This window comes from Toxorhynchites rutilus, chromosome 3 (assembly GCF_029784135.1).
Source record: "Toxorhynchites rutilus septentrionalis strain SRP chromosome 3, ASM2978413v1, whole genome shotgun sequence".
NCBI lineage: Eukaryota > Metazoa > Arthropoda > Insecta > Diptera > Culicidae > Toxorhynchites > Toxorhynchites rutilus.
In genome coordinates this window covers 144,012,937-144,034,283 of record NC_073746.1, presented here as the reverse complement: position 1 = coordinate 144,034,283, position 21,347 = coordinate 144,012,937, and the positions used below count along the sequence as shown (strand labels likewise).

Genomic DNA, 21,347 nt, shown 5'->3' with positions numbered 1-21,347 from the left:
TTTTGGGCTCGCGTGCCAGTCGCAAAACTGCTTTCAACTAGGATTGCATTTGATAGAGTTGATTTCGTTTATTTAGTCACCAAGAAAGTAAATGGTGCTCTGAAATTTTGTATGTGATTTGGTTTCGCTTGCCAGCATATTTAAAAAAAAAAACCTGATTTCCGGTGATTTTTCGGTTTTCAAAAAACTCAAATTTTAACGTTCGTGACACCAGTAAATGAAGCCCGAATGAGCTAATATTTTGCATAGGATATATTATCGTGCAGATCAACATTTCGTAGCAAGTGTCGAATGAACTATCGAGAAAACTATTTTTATTGGCACCCAAATCCATACTTTTCGTTTCGTACTCAAAAAAAAACCCCAGAATGCCGATTTTTGACAAAAAAAAAATTTCGAGATGACACTAGATCAAATTCATGCAATTTTAAGACATTTGGCATCAAACATTTTTTTTCGAAAACCCTGATTTCCTTTACTCCCCCTTGGGTGATTTTTCGATTTTCAAAAAACTCAAACTTTAACCGCTCTGCACCACTCTCCCTTAAGTCCGATTGAGTTGAAATGCGGCATAGGGTGTTTTTTCGAGGTGGTGAACATTTTGTATAGGGTAACTTTTTGAAATTTTAGGGTCGATTTTTCCCTATACATTCATTGGCACCCTAATGAACACCTTAGACTTAGACCAAGGCCAAGTGATATTCGGATACACTTTTTTGATCAGAGTAAAGAATAAATTATTAATTACATCAAATACATTTATTAACATCCATCCCTACATTCATTAAAAATTTCACAGTCCAAAAGCCACAATCATATGCTTGAAACCGTTGTTCGTTGTCAGTGGTCATTGGAAGGTTGAAAATCTCGTATTCTCTACTGCATAAAAGTGATATGGGGCGCAGATCTTGGTTCTCGAATGGTTCGAACAGTCATAAAGTTGTCATTATAGTAGTCTAAAAGACAATGCTGCCGACGACAGGTGCAAACAGTGTCATCTATGTTGTTGTATTTATTGTTGAAATATTCTTCTTCCATGTGCAGATTTTTGGATATGGTTCGAGTGATCGGAAGTTGGTGACATATTTTCCGCTTACGGCATATATAGCAACCCAAATTGATCGGTCGATGAACCGCAGGGAGTTCTTGGTTGCTACAACTGTGCTGGGTTTGGGTAAACGTTGAATCCATTTGCTCTAGAAGGTTTATCGTGTCAGCTAAGTCTGCACAGGACTGTTCTGGGGATCTAATTAAATCTGGGATGATAGAAAGAGCTGAAAAAACAGGGATCTTACACAGTTGCTGGTAGTTTTTGTATTATACATACATAAATTAGGCATAGCATCATGCGATCCGAAACGATCCGTTTTCTTCTGATCATCCTCTCCAACCAACCAAAAGGTTCTCATTTCCCCTTTTCCTTTCACTTTGATAACACCGCGTTCTTCAAATTTGTATCCGCCTATTTTCTTCAACAAATTATATGTTACCGATGAGATATGTACTTTTAGAGCCTCTCCAGAACTCTCCATTCGGGAAGCTGTGTTTACGGTGTCTCCAAACAGACAATATCTAGGCATCTTCAATCCAACAACTCCTGCAACACACTGTCCGGAATGAATGCCAATTCGTATCTGAATAAACTCTCCTGGTCGATGTCGAATTTCAAGGTTGGAGATTGACTTCAACAAATGCAAAGCCAGGGATGCTATTTCGCCAGCGTGTCGATCCCCGTTTCGAATTGGCAACCCGGAAACGACCATGTAGGCATCGCCAATGGTTTCCACTTTATAAACGTCGTAGCTTGAAATGATGAAATCGCAACACGTGTACAGATCGTTCAGCATTTCAACAACCTCTAGTGGAGTACTTTCCGCGCATAGTTCCGTGAAGCCAACCAAATCACTGAAGAATATTGTCACACAATCGAAACATTCCGCTTCAACTCGTTCGCCTCGCATCAAAGATTCTGCGACGCTTCTAGAAATGGTTGAAGTATTAAGAACAACTCAATCAAACGCAACGAACAGAACAAATAAGACAGTACTTTGGCAACATTCGAAGCAGCAAGGATTCGGTTTTCTTTTTTTCTTCGGTTAGTTGATTAGTTCTCTCCTGAACGATTCCCTCTAAATTGTAAGCATATTTTTCCATAATAGCCAGCATGTTATCAAATATATTGGGTTTCCTTCGAGGATTATGTTGCCGTATTTAGTTGAATTGAAATAACACATGAAAATACTTACAAACCCGCTTGCATCGGTTTAAGTTTAACACGGACCAATCGAATATCTGGTCGATCATCCGGAACTTCTTCCCAACAAGCTTGAAGACATTGCACAACATAGTCGGGTGCATCTATTCCTCGTAGTGGAGGACGAAAAATACCATAATTCTGAGGTGAGATCACTCGAGCGATAATTTCTGTAAATGAAGTTCATGAGCAAACAAATATTATTACAAACATTCAAAACAGTACCTTGTCTACTCAAATTAGTGTCTCCCCATGGACCTCTTCGGCCAATTATTTCATACAGGATCAATCCAAAGGAATACACGTCTCCCTTCTGGGTGCCTCTGGATGGGGTATTTGGATTCCGTAAGATCTCTGGTGCCCTCCAAAGGCACCTTCTTAGCTCCTTCTCAAATCTGTTTATTTGTAAAATTACACAAAAATATATGACGCAATGGATGAAGCAAAATAGAATTTACTTGTTTGGCTCCTCTTGAGATGACTTGAACTCATGTAGTCCGAAATCGGATATCTGGGCCACCCAACGAGAGTCGATGAGTATCTTACTCGACATCAGATTTCCATGAGATCCAACATCACTATCATGCAGATAAATCAATCCTTTCACAATATCACTGACAAGGGAAGATATGAACATGTGGTCAAGCGAGAGATCTTCATTGGCCAGAACGTTCACCAAACTGCCTCGGGCACAGTAACCGGTCAGTATTGCGACAGCTCCATGGTCTACGGATGCTCCAATGAAGGTAATCAGATTCTCATGTCGCAGCTCTCGCATCTGTTTCAGTTCTTTTCGAATGTTTCTCGTGATGTCGACCGACCGTTTGTGCAGGTACTTGATGGCAACGATATTTCCGCGGTAAAGGCCTGGGAAAAGAAGTTGGAGTATCTGCTTGATTCAGCATGCGTAAATCACACAGAAAATTAAAAATCGAAGATCATAATTCCATCACAATGGAAACAAACAGGATTTCATTCAAATAATATTAAAATATAAAGAAAATAAAACTGAGAAATACATTACAAATTGAAATTCATAACTATCCACTAGTGGTTTTCGAGATAAAAAAGTATATTTGAATCAAGTTGATGATGTTTAACTATTAATATAATTCAGAAACTAAGGATGTAAAATTGATTATCGAATCGGATTGTGTCTTGGCTATAACTGTTCTCAAATGAAATCTACAAATCAAATCTATGTATTAGAAAGAAACATCAATCTCTGAACGGAAGAATCAAATTACTTATTTGACCACAAATTCTTACCTATATTAGTGAAGGCACGCTTTGTAGCATCTCCTCCCGCTGCTATTATACTTTGTCTACAGACTTGAGTCTTCGACAGAAATGCAACAAACAATGTATTTAGAAAGGATTATTAGGAATTTTGATACAATCAAACATTGCAAAGCTGAAACATCGAACACCAAGTAATATATCCGACTTTGATATTTTTCTCATTTGATTAAAAAGGCGTTTCGTCCACTTGATTGATCAGCATCTGATCATTACACCTAGAAATTCGACACAAAAACTACTCTATTGAATTCATGTCGAGAAAATCGATTTTTTTGCTTTCAATTTCGATGTTAGAAAAACTTTTTGTAGATTTGTTTTTCAGTATACATCGATTTTAATCTCACCAAAGACCATCTAAAAATTTTTTAAACATAATGTCAACATTCGGATCGCTTCTGCTACGATTTTCTTCCGTACAAATGCAGACAGAGACAAAACTAGCAACAGGTACTAAGGGGATATACTGTCACCAGTGCACAATGGTCCAGGAGATGCATCTAAGAGGAAATTAGCATTTAGAGCTTGACAGTTATTCTCTAGACAAAAACTATCTTAGACAAAGTTGTTACTCATGATAGAGCGCTCGTTTCTATGTTGTCGAAAATAGGGTAACCAAAATTGTTGGTGAAAAAAAATTATCTAGGTAAACATAGTTCGACAATGTTGTAGCTCCAATTATTTGAAAGATCTTTGTAGAACAATGTTTTTCTCTATCTCTTGAAATAACCGATATAGCGCCTTTTTACTAAGTTACGTTAGGGTCACCATGAAAAAAACTGTTTTTTGCTCTAACTTTCTCATTTGTTTGTCATTCTTTCTGGGGCAAACATAAAAAATGTTTGTTGACGGAATTTGAAAGAACAGATTTCACTCTATATAATATGTAATTTTCGAAACTATGTTATTTTTTGTGTTTGAGTAAATTAAAATTGAACTATGAACAGGATTAAGATATTGACATGTTCTGCATCGCATAATGTTGGTATTAATAAGCTCTAAAAGTCGTACGAAGACCATTTTGATGTAGAGTTTTAAATATAAAAGTTAGATACCAACATTTTGCGATGTAGAACTTGTAGAACTATATCTTAATCCTACTCAATGTTATTGATGGTTTTTTACCCAAAAACTCATGATTTCAATTTTAAATTACTCAAACACGAAAAATAACATAGTTTAGAAAATCACACATCATGTAGAGAAAATAAGCTCTTTCAAATTCCGTCAATAAACTTTGTTTACGTTTGCTCCAGAAAGAATGACAAACAATTGAAGAGAGCATTTGTTTTTGGGAAGAAATATAAATAACTTAGAGTGAAGTTGAGACATCGACAAGTTCTGCATCGAAAAATGTGTGTACAGGTCGGACTCGATAATCCGGAGTATTGTCACTCCGGATAATCGAATTCTCCGGATAATCGAGTCAAAACATTTTTTTTCTTTATTTGTTTTTTTTTGCATGTATTTTTCGTTTTTTGAAAATAATAGAGGAATTTGATTTTTGATTCATCCCCTTGAAGTCAGAAAACATCTTTCTCACATGAAAAAAAATTAATTTATCCAGATTCTCTCAGGAGGTGATAGATGATCATAATTGATGAAAAAAATCCTCCTACGCATATGTTCGAATTTCAACAATGACAGAGTTACAGAACTTTTTTTTTGTTTCGGACTCTGTTGCCTCAAACTGGCTCTACATTAAAAAGTACGCTACGGAAGACGATTCTGATGCTTTCATTTGAAAGAGGAAAAAAATTAGTATAGGATATAGTAGTGGAACAACTAAATTAGTGAATTTTAATAACATTTTGGAAGCGAAACACTTAAAAGTTAATAATTTTTTAAGTGTTAGTATTAATTTGATCCTAAAAATTTATATTAAACTAGATTGTTTCTATCAACTAAAATGAAGTTCTTTAACCGCTCCACAATTTGTTCTTTGACGCACAACTTCTATCTTCCTTAATTTGGCTGCAATATCGATAGAAACAATTCCTGGTGAAAATTAAAGCAAAATCTTCGAAAATCACGATTTTTACCCCACTGTACATATTATAACCACTTAAACTTCACCTTAACGTTGAATGGTTACATTTCTTCATGAAATAAGCCATATTAAAAATATAAAAAAAATATTTTTTTTCCAAACTGAATATAATCGAATCACATATAATACTCAATATACCAATATTGAGAGGATTGCAAAAAATACATAGTCGACCATTTTGTGGCGGCGACCTTTTCGAATTTATGTTGTTCATAGTGTAGTGTATTCTCCAAATTAAGCCATTCAACCATCTTTTTGCGGCGGCCAAATTGAATTTTTCAAGATCATGGAACACGCAGTTTTATAATGACAGTAGAATTGAATGTATGTTCCAAATTTCAGATCAATCATTCAACAGGAACGGGGTCAATTTTCTATTGATGTGGGACAACCCAACAAACATTCAAACATACATAGAAACAGGTCAAGCTGAATGAAGCCATTCAAAAAGTAATTAGTTGTTTGGGGACTGCGGCCATCTTGAAATTGGATTTTTCATTATCTGCTATGTTCTAACTGTGTTCTACTAGTCAAGCCATTTCATTTGATACCCATATTGATGGGGTTCTGAGAAAATAGGTAATCCTCCATTTTGTAGTGGCCGCCATCTTAGATTTGCATTTTTCATAAATAACTGTATTCTACTAGTCAAGCCATTTCATTTGATACCAATATTGATGGGGTTGTGAAAAATATATATATGGCGCCATTTTGTGGTGGTGGTCATTTTGGAATTGAATTTTTCATGAATAACTGTATTCTACTAGTCAAGCCCTTTCATTAGATACCCATATTGATGGGGTTCTAAGAAAATATGTAATCCGCCATTTTGTAGTGGCCGCCATCTTAGATTTGCATTTTTCATAAATAACTGTATTCTACTAGTCAAGCCCTTTCATTAGATACCCATATTGATGGGGTTCTGAGAAAATATATAATCCGCCATTTTGTAGTGGCCGCCGTCTTATATTTGCATTTTTCATTAATAAATGTATTCTACTAGTCAAGCCCTTTCATTTGATACCCATATTGATGGAGTTCTGAGAAAATATGCAATCCGCCATTTTGTAGTGGCCGCCATCTTGGATTTAAATTTTTCATAAATAACTGTGTTCTACTAGCCAAGCCCTTTTGTTTGATACCCATATTGATGGGGTTCTGAGAAAATATGAAATCCACCATTTTGTGGTGGCCACCGTCTTGGATTTGCATTTTTCATGAATAACTGTGTTCTACTAGTCAAGCCCTTTCATTTGATACCCATATTGATGGAGTTCTGAGAAAATATGCAATCCGCCATTTTGTAGTGGCCGCCATCTTGGATTTAAATTTTTCATAAATAACTGTGTTCTACTAGCCAAGCCCTTTTGTTTGATACCCATATTGATGGGGTTCTGAGAAAATATGAAATCCACCATTTTGTGGTGGCCACCGTCTTGGATTTGCATTTTTCATGAATAACTGTGTTCTACTAGTCAAGCCCTTTCATTTGATACCCATATTGATGGAGTTCTGAGAAAATATGCAATCCGCCATTTTGTAGTGGCCGCCATCTTGGATTTAAATTTTTCATAAATAACTGTGTTCTACTAGCCAAGCCCTTTTGTTTGATACCCTTATTGATGGGGTTCTGAGAAAATATGAAATCCACCATTTTGTGGTGGCCACCGTCTTGGATTTGCATTTTTCATAAATAACTGTGTTCTACTAGTCAAGCCCTTTCTTTTGATACTAATATTAGCTATTCAATGTAGAATTATTATACAAATTATTCAAAATTTCCGAAAATCAAAAATAAAATATTCCGGATAATCGAGTCTAAAAATCCGGATAATCGACACCCGGATAATCGAGTCCGATCTGTATTAGTAAGCTCTAAAAGTTTATCGAAGACAGTTTGCATGTAGAATTTGAAATATAAAAGTTAAAGCGAAAAAAATGTTTTTTTCATGGTGACCCTAACGTAACTTAGGAAAAAGGCGCTATAACGATTATTTTAAGAGATAGAGATAAACTTTGTTCTATAAAGATGTCTCAAATAACTGGGACTAAAACATTGTCGAACTATGTTTACCTCTATCTCTAAAGTTAAGAAAGTTATATTTTTTATTTCATCGACAATTTTTTTTTTATCCCATTTATTTATTTATCAGGCTCATTAGCATTTTATCTGTAACGGAGCCGGGTTTTTATCGTGTACATGTACATATGTTTATGTTTCTATAAATTGTAAATTACACAGTAGAATTAGTAGCCATTTAGGCGTAAGGGTATTCTATCTGTTCTTCCATTGTTCAGCAAACCGGACAGCGGAGACAGTTGATATTGATCATTGTTGGGTTATTTATAGAACAGCAGCCCGATGTTTCTTGCAGAGCAGAGTAGTTGTATGGATGAATCGATCTTTGTTCCACCGTGGATCGATCTCCATAGCTGATGATGGTTGCGTGGACGTAGTTATTCTATAACAACACAAAGATGGTCAATTGAGGGCCCTGAGTTTGAACTCACGATCGATCGCTTAGTAAGCGAACGCGTAACCAAGTGGCTACGAAGACCCCCGTATCGACAATTTGGTTACTCTATTTTTGATAACATAAAAATGAGCGCTCTATCATATGTAATAACTTTGTCTAAGACAGTTTTTGTCTAGAGAATAACTGTCAAGCTCTAAATGCTAATTTCCACTTAAATGCATCTCCTGGACCATTGTACAGTGGCTCATAGGATCACTGACCTAGATGTTGACACCAATTTTAGGCGAATGAGAACTTACTCCAAAATCAAGAATTGGCTTCGACTAAATGACAGGCACGATTGACTTTTTTGGGATCATTGTCAGCTGAGTTATGGGTTACCAATGGTTGAATTTACAGTAGCGCTTTTTCAATTAATTTATTTAACAAAACGACTCCATGACGACACCAAATAAATGCCATGGAAAATGTTTTTTGACGTAGGACTACGTCTTATATTAAGGGTGCCCAATCAGTAAACAGGTCACGTTTTTTTGAATTAAAGTTAACATTAATAACTTTTTTGCTGCGAACGGATTTTAACGAATTACATACCAATCGAATCGGAAATTTTCTAAGATTTGTTCGATATGCTATACATTACAATCCCATAGTCTTTATATGGTTTAAATTGGTGAAAATTGGAACCATTCCCATTTCCTCTGGCCACACTGGCGCGGTAGAACCATAGCAAGGCGGTAGAGAAAATGCTTCGCCAAACCCGAACATCTGTTTTCTCCAGGCTAGGGGCGACTCAAAACGGCGTCTTTTCCCCTGGTTAAGGGCGGATGAATCACCGTCCTCGCATCAGTGTGGAACTCTAAGCAGTACTGGCACGACGGTCCTCCGGCGAGGCAGGGGGTTGGTCACAGGCCTTGCAAGCCGCCACCGTAAAAAAGAGCAAGCAGTGAATAATGAACAAGAAAATTCGAACCGGAACAATCGGTATGGACCCACGCAAGACAGACTATGGATTGGAAACTCGGGGCGTGGAACTGTCAATCTCTCAACTTCCAAGGAGGCACTCGAGTGCTCTCCGACGCATTGAAGAGCCGCAAGTTCGACGTTGTAGCGCTTCAGGAGGTGTGCTGGAAGGGCTCCACGGTACGTACGTTTAGGGATGGTCACACCATATACCAGAGTTGCGGTAACACATGCGAGCTGGGCATGACTTTCATAGTGATGGGCGAGATGCGAAAGCGGGTGATTGGGTGGTGGCCAATTAGTCCTCGAATATGCAGGTTGAGAATCAAGGGTCGATTCTTCAACATTAGCATCATCAACGTGCACAGCTCACACCTCGAAAGTACCACGCAGCTAGAGCGTGAATACGATCACTGCCCAATACATGATATTAAGATCGTCATCGGGGATTTCGACGCTCAAGTTGGCCATGAGGAGGAAAACAAACCGGTAATTGAAGGGTTCAGCGCACATCAGCTGACCAACGAAATGGGCCTAATACTTATTGACTTTGCTGCCTCCAAGAACATGGCCATTCGTAGTACCTTCTTCCAGCATAAACTTCTACACAAATACACCTGGAGGTCACCTAATCAGACAGAAACACAAATCGACCATGTTCTGATTGACTGCCGGCACTTCTCAGATATCATCGACGTCAGATCCTATCGGAGCGCTAACGTCGACTTGGATCACTACCGGGTGATGGTGAAGATGCGCCCAAAACTCGCCGTTTTGAACAACATTCGGTACCGACGCCCGCCTTGGTTGAATCTCGCGCGGCTGAAGCAGCCTGATGTCGCCGGAAATTACGTGCATTCGCTCGAAGCTGCGCTGCCGGAAGAGGATGAGCTGACCGAAGCCCCTCTCGAGAACTGTTGGAACACCATCGAAACAGCCATCAACAACGTAACAGAGAATAGCGGAACGAGTGATTTGACGATGAATGTAGGAGGATGGATGAGGAGAACGCTGCGTGGGCGGCTAAGTTGCGCAGTGCAACTCGACAGAACGTGGAAAGACATCGACAGAAGAAGATGCAGCGTACCCAAATCTTCCGAGAGAAAAAGCGCTGCCCGGAGGAAGCGGATTATGCAGAGTTGGAGCAGTTGCATCGGTCTCAGGAAACACGAAAGTTTTACCAGAAGCTCAACGCATCCCGCAAAGGCTTTGTGCCGCGAGCTGAAATGTGTCGGGATAAGAATGGAACGATCGCGAAGTGACGGAAAGGTGGGACAAGCGTGGAGGAGGTGCCAGCTGCAACGGTAAGCGAAGCTAAGGACGCTATCAACCAGCTGAAGAACAATAAATCTGCTGGGAAGGATGGCATCGAAGCGGAGCTTATTAAGATGGGCCCGGAGAAGTTGGCCATTTGTCTGCACCGATTGATTGTGAGAATTTGGGATGCGGAACAACTGCCGGAGGAGTGGAAGGATGGGGTTATCTGCCCGATCTACAAAAAGGACGACAAGCTGGACTGTGAGAACTATCGTGCAATCACCATCCTCAATGCTGCCTACAAAGTTCTATCCCAAATTATTTTCCGCCGACTATCACCAATTGCGAACAGATTTGTGGGAGGTTATCAGGCCGGCTTCGTTGAAGGACGGTCAACAACGGACCAAATTTTTACATTGCGGCAGATCGTTGCGGCGGTGGCTAAAGCGTACACCAGATTAAAAAGCCGACCGACGACGTTCAGGCAGTAGTGTAACCATCGACGGCGATGAGCTCGAGGTTTTTAACGAGTTCGTCTACCTTCGCTCACTGGGGACGGCGGACAATGACAACAGCCGGAGGCGTATCATAAGCGGAAGTCGTACCTACTATGGGCTTCACAAGCAATTACGGTCGAACAGACTGAGCCAAAGTACAAAGAGTACACTGTACAAGACGCTTATTAGACCGGTTGTTCTCTACGGGCATGAAACGTGGACAATGCTCGAGGAGGACCTGCGAGTGCTCGGAGTTTTCGAAAGACGAGTACTAAGAAGGATCTTCGGCGGCGTGCAGGAGAACGGAGTATGGAGGCGAAGAATGAACCATGAACTCGCACTGCTCTTCGGCGAACCCACTATTCAAAAGTTGGTTAAAACTGGACGGATACGGTGGGCAGGGCATGTGACAAGAATGCCGGACATCTCCCCGGCGAAGTTGTTATTGTTTCAAATCCGGTAGGTATAAGACGACCAGGAGCACAGCTAGCTAGATGGTTAAACCAGGTGGGGCGAAATCTGGCGGCGAGTACGCGATGCCCAAGAAATTGGAGACCGGCAGCCCATAACCGAGTGAATAAGACGCAAAGCCAGTTAAATAAAAATAAATAATTTAATTTCCCCATACATTTGTTCTGTCCATTTTTGTGCTTTCCCGAACAGAGTTGTCAAAAACGGGCAGCCGCTAGAAAAGAAACAACTAAGGGGGATAGTGAAAAGAGAATATTTGCGAAGTAAACTCCACCCTTGTATAGTAAATAAGCTGTCGCTAGCGTATATGTATTGAATCTCCTATTGCGTATAAGTATTGCAATCTCCTTGCTGCGATGATATACCTAGAGAGATATACCACCGCATGTACGATGTCATCCATCGTGAGCCGAACCTGTTGATGAATGAAACGCTCATCGGCAATATTCCTCCAGCATTCACGGAGGGCTTCATCGTGCTAGTCAAGAAGAGAGGCGGGGACACACAGCATGTTTATGTCTTCTTCTTCTTTTTTGGCTTTAAAAAGCATTCACCTTTACACGTTTATGTCGTTCGATCTCACTGCGTAATAGCGATTGCAAGCTATTCTCCCGTATACTCAAAACCAGGTTGGAGCGGGTGTAGGAAGATGGTGAAGTGGTGTTCTAAATGATGGGCAAAAATGCTCGAACTCAGAGCTTAACATCTTCCAAGCTAAATTCGCTCTGAAAGATCGAAAAGCAAGTCTCGTCACCATCGTCGTGCTAGAATGTTAATGAGTGTTGATATCTATCATGCGTTCCGATCAGGTTCAGCACTCTTTCCTCTTCGAGACCATGCGTATCCTCAAGTTTAATCACGATTTTAACGCGCATCGCCAACAACCAGCAAACGGTGAAGAAGTGCTTGGTCAAAATAGATACTGTCATGCGGAAATGTCAGTCAAGGCTGGCTGTGTCTGAACAGCAGGTAACCATCTAGAAGAAGCTACTGAAGGTACCGGTAAAACATCTTTCCGGCGAAGCGCGACGTCGTGGCCATAATGGATGACGAGACCTACTTGACGCTGGACGGCAACGATAGGGGACCGGGAACTTAACGTCTTCCCACCAAGGAGGTGAGTAATGACTTCAAATGTATCTTCCAAATCAAGTTCGCGATAAAGGTACTTCGGTGGCTGACTATCAGCGAGAAGGTAATATCCATGCTGCTGTTCTTATCTTCGGTGCTTGCGAAGAAGCATGTGGTCTTTCACCTTGACCTCGGCTCATTATGTCAAGAAATCATTTTAAGGAAATTGACCGGATGACGATAAACGTTATACCAAAGACCGCCAACCCTACCCTATCAACGTCTCCCAGCTGCGACTAATAGAAACATTTTGAGCGAACCTTGAACAGAGGATCTATTCCAATAAATTCATGAACAAAACCAAGAAGGCTACGAATGAGCTGAATAGACCAAGGTTCCGGCCAACTACCGTGAAACCACCCGACAGGGCGTCGAAATGTTTTGTAGTATGCCTAATAAGCGTAGCATTTATGGGAAACTTTGGCACTTAAATTAAATTTCATTCCTATTTTTTGCATCGCCAATATGTATTTTCTCTCTAATTCATGCCAAAGTCGGCCAAAAGTTTCACATCAAGCAGGTTCTGCGGAGATCGAAACAAATGGTAGTAAGAAGATGCAAGGGCTGAGCTAAACGACAGATGAATCAAAACTTCCCCACCAAGTTCTTTCAATTTTTGACGCGTTGCCCTGACGGAATACAACACCTTTTCTGTTGATCAATTCTGATAAGGTGAATGATGTTGGTTTGTCCGATTTTGGGTATTTTCACGCAACTAGTGAGTACAATTCAATTTTTCTTCGTAAAAATCCCATGTAATCAAGACGAGTTTGAGTTTGTTGGAAAGCCCCAAGTTTCTAGTTGCTAATAATACTATAAATTGTTCAATTTTTGTTTTTTAACATTTTTTTTTATCCAAAATATATATTTTTATTAAATATTTTTATCCAAAATATATATTTTTATTAAATATTTTTATCCAAAATATATATTTTTATTATGATTATTTATTATTTTATTTATTTTATTTATGGCGTCAGCCTAACGGGGCCGGGAGTTCAATATTTTGACAATGTTTGCTTACAACTATGTTAGGAATATGTAACCGATTACTCGCGGTTGGCTCGAGGTTAGTATTACAAGTGTTCTCATAATTGGGATGTTGCAGTCTTCAGTGCTCTGTACGTGTACCCGACATGGGATACTTCCTATTGGGATGCAGCTGGCCGTTAATCAGCAACGCCCCTCTAGTCTGCACCGTGATGCGTCTTTATCGACTCGAGGAATCCAGGATAGAATGATCACTAGCCGGCGCAATCATCAGCTCGTGTAGAGTTGTCATGAGCGGTACAACCTTTGGCTCTTGTTGAATCATCAGTGGACTGCACAACCTTCGGCCCGTGTATCTGTAAAGAGTGTGTGTATGTATTGCCGCGACTAAGTAAAAGTTTATAGATCGGATAGGAGGGATATGAAACAGGGACACAACGAAGGAAACAACATCATTGCTCGATGTCGTGGTAACCATCGCCACAATATCATAGATTGTTTGCTGCGAGCCCAATGCGATAAAGATGCGCGTTTAGGTTGTAGTGATTGGACATAAGCCGAGATATCATGCGAATGAAATCACGCCCTACATTCAATCCCTTGAACCATGCACTCGTCGAGACCTTAGGGATAATCGTGTGTAACCAACGACCGAACTCATCCTCACTCCACATGCGCTGCCAACTTACGAGCGTGTACTGACGAGGAATGTGGAAAAATTCATTATAAGTAATTTACCTTTCAAAAAGTGTGCCTTCTGAAGCGCCCACCTTAGCTAGCGAGTCCGCTTTCTCATTGCCCGGTATCGAGCAATGAGAGGGAACCCATGCTAAGGTAATCTTGAATAATTTTTCGACCAAAACACTCAATAGATGTCTTTTTTTTTGTTAGGAAATAAGATGAGCGTTTATCAACTTTCATTGAGCTGAGACTGTCTAAAAAAATAAAATAATGGTCGATGGGCAATGTTTCAATGATCCCTAGTGCGTAGTATATCGCACCCAGTTCAGCGACATACACGGAACAAGGATCTTTGAGTTTGAAAGAGGCACTGGAATTTTCATTGAAGATGCCGAAGCCAGTGGACCCGTTTATGTATGAACCGTCAGTAAAGAACATTTTATCAGATCTAACTTTCCCATATTTTTCCGAAAATATCGACGTAATAGCATTGGATTGAAGATGATCTGGGATTCCATGGATTTTTTGTCGCATGGACAGATCAAAAATGACAGAAGAATTGCAAAAGTATGGGAAGCAAACTTGGTTGGAGATGCCTGGTGAAGGGTGCACATCGTGGGTAAGGTACTCATGGTATAAAGACATAAAACTTGACTGAGGAGTCAGTTGGAGTAGATTTTCGAAGTTATCAATCACCAATGGATTCATGATCTTGCAACGGATGAGAAATCTGTAGGATAATTCTGTGAACCGAAGAGTAGGCGGGGGTACTCCTGCCAAAACTTCGAGACTCATCGTATGTGTCGAATGCAAACACCCCATGGCTATACGCAAGCAACGATATTGTATCCTCTCCAGCTTGAGAATATGAATCCTGGCAGCTGATCGGAAGCAAAAACTGCCTAACACTGACAATTTCGTTGTTTTGTACAACTGAATGAGGTCTCCTGGATGGGCGCCCCACCATGTTCCGGTTATTGTTTGGAGAAAATTGATTCTTTGCTGGCATTTCTGTTTCAAATACGCAATGTGTCTCCCCCAGGTACATTTAGAATCAAAATATACACCCAGGTATTTGAAAAACATAGAGTGTTGGATCGTTTTGCCGGATAGGTGAAGCTGGAATTGGGCGGGTTTGTGCTTCCAGAAAAAAACGACCATTTCAGATTTCTCCGTAGAGAATTCGATACCCAGCTTAAGGGCCCACGTGAACAGATTGTTCATGGTATCTTGCAACGACTTTTGCAGAACGACGGGATTAGTACCCGTGATGGAAATGACTCCATCGTCTGCAAGTTGTCTCAGCGTGCAGTCTCTAGTTAGACAATCATCCATATCATTGACGTAAAAACTGTACAAGAGGGGGCTTAGGCAGGAGCTTTGTGGTAGGCCCATTAAACTGTAACGAGAAGATTTCGAGCTGCCATGAGAGAAAATCATGTGCTTTTCTTACAGTAAATTGTACAGGAAATTATTGAGAATTGGTGAAAGTCCACGATTATGAAGCTTCTCTCAAATGCCCCTTTGATATCGAGAAAAACGGAAGCCATTTGTTGTTTGCGAGCAAATGCGATTTGGATTTCAGAAGATAGCAGCGCGAGACAATCATTCGTCTCTTTAACTCGGCGGAAGCCAAACTGCGTATTTGACAGCAAATTATTCGTTTCGACCCACTTGTCCAAACGAAGTAGAACCATTTTCTCAAACAATTTACGAATACAGGATAACATTGCAATCGGCCTATACGAGTTGTGATCGCAAGCCGGCTTGTTGGGTTTCCGTATGGCTATCACTCTCACTTGTCTCCAGTCATGCGGGACAATATTCAGCTCCAGAAACTTGTTGAACAAGTTCAGCAAACGCTGTTTTGCCAAGTCAGGAAGATTCTTCAACAAGTTGAATTTAATCTTGTCCGACCCCGGAGCTGAATTGTTACATGAGAGAAGGGCAATTGAGAATTCCACCATCGAAAAATTCTTATAATCGCTTTGAAGTGGAATGTCGCGTACGACGTTTTGTGCAGGAACGGAGTCTGGGCAAACCTTCCGTGCAAAGTTAAAAATCCAACGGTCAGAGATTCCTCACTTTCGTTTGTATGGTTCCAGCCACGCATTTTCCTAGCCGTATTCCAAAGAGTGCTCATAGCGGTCTCCCTTGACAAACCATTGACGAACTTCCGCCAATATCCACGCTTTTTTGCTTTAATCAAACCTTTTAGTTTGGCTTCTAGAGCTTGGTACTTTCGAAACCATTCCACTAATCCAGTTTTCCTGAATTTTTTGAAAGCGGATGATTTTTCAAGGTAAACCTTTGAACATTCCTTGTCCCACCAAAGTGATGGAGGACGACGTCGGAAACTGGTAGCCGGTACACGTTTTTTTTGAGCTTGAAGTGCGCTTTCGTAAATCAAACTCGATATAAAGCTATACTCTTCGAGTGAAGTAAGTTCATGCATTGAAACAATTGCTTCAGATATTATTTCCGCAAATTTTCTCCAGTCAATATTCTTCGTGAGGTCATACGAGATATTGACTGACTCACGAGAGCTTGATTCATTAGCGATCGATAAAATTATTGGTAGGTGTTTTTAACGATTTTCTTCAAAGAGAAATTATATTCATAGTTAGTACACTTCTGGTTTGTTCACCTCTGATCAGGGTTTGTCCGAAAAAAAGATCATGGTTTGTCCGGTTTTGAAGATCACCATGGTTTGTCCGGTTTTTAAAATCGCCATTTTTGAATGACAAAAATCAAATTTTCGAGTAGTTGTTGCATTTCTTATTGCTTCAGTTTCATCATATTGATCCATTCATAATTTAGCCTTCCTTCAGAATATTGCCGTTTCTTGAGCGTTTTCAAGGTGAACAGCACTCAACACAGAGAAATTTTAATTCTGCTTCGCGCGATGGACAACAAAACAAAACAAACAAACTCTAACGTGCCAAGCGGTTTCCATAGTAACCATGTGGACAAACCTACATCAGCGAGTCGGACAAACCATGATCAGAGATCATAGAGATCCATTATTTACATGATTTAGATCTATAAATCTGATACAAATGGTGCAAGCATGATGTTTACAATATTTGTAAGTGTTACAATCCAGAAAAGGTCTGAATACGTACCAAATAATCATCTGGTAGAATAGAAGGTGGATTTTATAAACCTTTAAAACATGTGAATCCGTAAAAATCCTATGAAACTACTGTAAATAATGAAAAAGAAAATTTTATTTATATTTTTTGAAACGTTTGAATACCTGATTTGACACAGGTGCGCTGAATTAGAAAATACAAAAAGTGGACAAACCATGATCACATTTTCGACTGCACAAACCAACATCATTTACCTTACACAATTATTCACCCGAGTGACGTAGCTTCGAGTTCACTCACTGTTTTTGGCTCATGAGTAGGAATGAATATGGCAAATGTTTCAATTGCGAGTAACATAGACTCGAGTTCAGTCATTGTTTTTGATTCGTGAATCAAGTGAGCGTGTATTCGAGAGCCGGGACTTATTCAAGAATCGTAATTCAATTGAGAGACGTGATTAATTTATGAACCGTAGTTTATTCGAGTGAAGGAGCGCAGCTAGCAAGGTGGTTAGATCAAGTGGACCAGGACTTGATGAGCATGGGTTGCTCGCGGAATTGGAGAGAGATAGTCACGAACCGAGTTAATTGAAGGAACATTGTGAATCAGACCATGTTGTAAAGACGTTAAGCCAAAATAAATATATGAAAGTTTATTTCAGAACCATGGCTCATTTGAGTCCCGTTCAAATCATCTATAATTTGAGTTCCGCTCGTTCATCTATAACTTCAAGCCGATCTGACACGTTGTTTGTATTCTACAAACAATTCAAATATATCTGTTCTATATTTTACGAAGAATGAATAAATTACAAACTCGTTATTAACATTTGAAAGGCTTATCAGAATGTTTGTGGTATCGGATCTGAAGCAAAGGGGTGTCGCAGAACGAATTCTAATAAATATTTTGAAAATTTGGGACAATACCTATAACATAGTGTTTTTTATAAATTCGATAAATTACCAAAATGGCAGCCATTTTCGTTTAAAAGGAGTTAGTTTTCATTAAAAATCGTTGTTTAAAAGCTCATAAAAATCGAGATTAATTATCATCATCAAAAAACGACTATGTAACAGTTTAGATAGTTCATTTTTACATGCTGATGAAAAATTTCAGTCAAATCGATCGAGTACATCCTAAGATATCGAAATCATTAGTTGAATAAACATGATTTCGAGAATAACGCGCTTAAAAATTCCTTCAGCAATACTATATCGCTTGAGGTGACTTCATACTTTGGCTGTAACTTTCCAACGAAATCAAATATCGAAAAAATCCTCTTTAGGACAACATTTCTGAGGGCATAATCTTCCAATATATGCGAAAACCAAAATTCGATTTTTTCGATCTTCCGGACCGGGGTCCCCCTTTAAGTGAGTATTCACTATCGTGTGAAACTGTTCATTTTATTTGGTTGATGAATTCAAACGTGTTTTGATGAATATTGATGATGAACGCTCTGCAAGACCAAAAGATGTGACAACACCAGAAACAAATGAGAATGCTGACATCATAAGCGTTTTTAGTTGCGTGTCGTGTGGAGAATATCTCGTATGAGTATTTACATGTGCTTCAAGCAATATTCATTATCGCATGGCAGCAATGTACAGGAAAGGTACATAAGTGTTGAAATGAATTGTGAGAAATGTAGAATAAATGTAAAATGGCAAAAATACATTTCATTGTAAATACTGAAAACTTTTCAGCTCATTTAGTGTTCCAATTGTACATTAGCAAACTTAATTTTCTGAAACCTAATTTCCGATAAATATAACAAATATAACACATTTGTGAACGAAGACTTCGCCGGGAAATGCTACCAAATTCATACCAATTTTTTCTTCGAATCAATGTAACAAGAAGTATCCGGTGTGCTGATGATGGTGACATCTTTCATCTCCACCTTCCACAGGAGACATGCAAGGGTCTGCTCGTACCTGTAGTGTCTAGAAGAAAATCGACCACTGATTCATTACGCAATCCATCATTCACTATCTTAGATTCAATACTACTTGAAGAGTATAACGGCAAATATGGTGATGGACAGGGTGGCCACCACAATTCCCGTGATGTATCGCCAGTCACGAGACTTCGGCGGACACTTTTCTCTGTGAAAGCCACATGGAGGTTCGGCTAACGGTGGGCGTCCCTTCACCCACATGATGGGCCGCAACGAGCTCATGTATCTAAACTCGGGTAGAGTATTGCTGTTGCTGCTGTAAACGAACATTCCCACTGGTTGCATTGACTTGTTGAGGGAGTTATTCACTTTTTCATCTTTCTGCAGAGCGATGACTGAAAAATTGCCTTCCGCGTCTCCGTTCTCATCTATGTAAACCTGGCGCGGTGACATGGAGAAAGTGATAACACTGGGATTAAATTTGCACCACCAGTAGCAAGAAGTAAAAAACTAACATCAAATCCTTGTATCGAATGGTACGAACGGTTGAATATATGACGCATAATTTGTCTCCCGTCATGAAAATCACCTCCTTCCTGGATCACTTCGGTGGCAGCTCGAGCGTAGATGAACAGGGCATCGTACAGATGAGCAGCGTAAATTGGTACCTGTGATAGATTGACATGAAGACGTTGTAACTATTCATCCCCTTTTTTGGTCATAAAAGATCCACAGCATTGAAACAATGAATGCATTCAATGATTTGACGACTTCATGGCAACAAAGCTTTGTTGTGGACATACCTGTATCTCTTGCAAAATTTTCGCATTAGATGGAAGAGGAACTTTAAAGGGTGGATGCTGTGCATATTCTTTGATTTGCTGGCGAAATAACCTATCAGAGAGAATTCACTCGATGAGACAATAGTGTAGTTGTTAACATGTAGCTTTACCTATACTCCGGATTCATTGGAAAAAGTGGCGAAATCCTGAGTACAGATAGGAACGCTTCCTGCAAACGTTCTTGAATATCCTTGAAACTGTACCGCTTGCGAGTAAGAAATTTATCCTTTGAATTACCGATGTATCTTTGATAGAAATCGGAGTACTCTAGAAATGTAATCACTGTAAATTGAATACAATCGTTCACAGTTTGTCCCACCTTGATAGATGTTACGTTTAGTTGTCGGATCGTAGATTTCATCATCGATCGATATGACAATATAGTCGCCACTACTCAGGAGCTTTTTGTTTTGCATACATCGCACAAAATCCACCATTTCAATGTATTCTCCAATAAAAATGTATACTTTAAATGAGAATAATCATAAATGATTATTTTCCCGTACAATATACAGAAACACTCACTTCTTGTCGTTCGATACGTTTCATCCACTATATTTTGCAGTTTCTGTATTTTTGACGGAATGTAATCAGAATATTCCTTATAGTTATTCACCGTTAGGTTATTACTTTCAGCTTGAACCTGCAAAGCAAAAGTATGGTTTTCTAACCGGAAACACTCGATGAATACGTACCTTGATTGCATGCGCAATTTCCATACTCCACGCCGGATGTTTTCCCGCAACTATGGAAAAGCAGTGCCAATTGTTTGCGATCATCAAGGATACGACACTTTTGGAAACTTTAGTAGCAGGAGGCAATGTTCGGGCGAAGCTACTGTAGACATTTTTATCCGAAACGGCGGCGTCGGTGCATTTCTGAAGCACCTCATGGTTTTAGTAAAATTTAAATAAAAACACAAGCCAAAATTTTTCAATTGAGTACTCACATATGAAATCATCGGGATGTTCCAGGCGGAAGCCACTAGAGCCTCGGTCGTGCAAGTTTCATCCGGTCCAATGAACGCTGCAATACCATCGTCTCGCATCTCCGTCATCTTACTGTTGGATAATGAATAAATTTTTATTTCGAAAAGTTATAGAGAAAACCACAACAATCCACTCACATAATAGGATACGCCTTGGGGGATTTTTGTGCTCCGATATCCACCGGTTTTAACTTGATCGTTTTTCCCGGTAGCAATGCTGTATCGTTGTTGATACTCTCGATAGCTAACAGCAAAGCGCCCAAAATTACCTGCACATAGCATACAATACAAGAATGAACATATTTTTTTATCTGTATTATAGTGACTTTCAACTCATTTGGCTGGTTCGTCACTTCTACTTCCATTTTTGGAAGAATGTCGGGAGTGAGAATTGAACTCGTGACCTTTAGCGTGAGAGGCATGGATGTTACCACTACGCCAGATCGCCTCCA

The 21,347-nt window shown here is 39.6% G+C and overlaps 1 protein-coding gene across 1 annotated transcript in view; it reads right to left on the bottom strand.

The window, feature by feature from the left end:
* Nucleotides 1–780: 780 nt before the first annotated feature.
* Nucleotides 781–21,347, bottom strand: part of LOC129779383 (guanylate cyclase 32E) — a 51,029-nt gene continuing 30,462 nt past the window's right edge. Inside the window, exons 3-19 of the mRNA XM_055786816.1 lie at nucleotides 21,034–21,164; nucleotides 20,857–20,968; nucleotides 20,603–20,785; nucleotides 20,433–20,550; nucleotides 20,227–20,373; nucleotides 20,018–20,174; nucleotides 19,869–19,959; nucleotides 19,581–19,733; nucleotides 19,178–19,503; nucleotides 18,997–19,111; nucleotides 3,524–3,593; nucleotides 2,713–3,121; nucleotides 2,480–2,649; nucleotides 2,247–2,424; nucleotides 2,048–2,188; nucleotides 1,328–1,980; nucleotides 781–1,274 (exon numbers count right to left, since the gene is read on the bottom strand). Of these exons, the coding sequence (XP_055642791.1) occupies nucleotides 877–1,274; nucleotides 1,328–1,980; nucleotides 2,048–2,188; nucleotides 2,247–2,424; nucleotides 2,480–2,649; nucleotides 2,713–3,121; nucleotides 3,524–3,593; nucleotides 18,997–19,111; nucleotides 19,178–19,503; nucleotides 19,581–19,733; nucleotides 19,869–19,959; nucleotides 20,018–20,174; nucleotides 20,227–20,373; nucleotides 20,433–20,550; nucleotides 20,603–20,785; nucleotides 20,857–20,968; nucleotides 21,034–21,164 (3,552 nt within the window). The 3' untranslated portion in view covers nucleotides 781–876. The remainder of the gene's footprint in view (nucleotides 1,275–1,327; nucleotides 1,981–2,047; nucleotides 2,189–2,246; nucleotides 2,425–2,479; nucleotides 2,650–2,712; nucleotides 3,122–3,523; nucleotides 3,594–18,996; nucleotides 19,112–19,177; nucleotides 19,504–19,580; nucleotides 19,734–19,868; nucleotides 19,960–20,017; nucleotides 20,175–20,226; nucleotides 20,374–20,432; nucleotides 20,551–20,602; nucleotides 20,786–20,856; nucleotides 20,969–21,033; nucleotides 21,165–21,347) is intronic.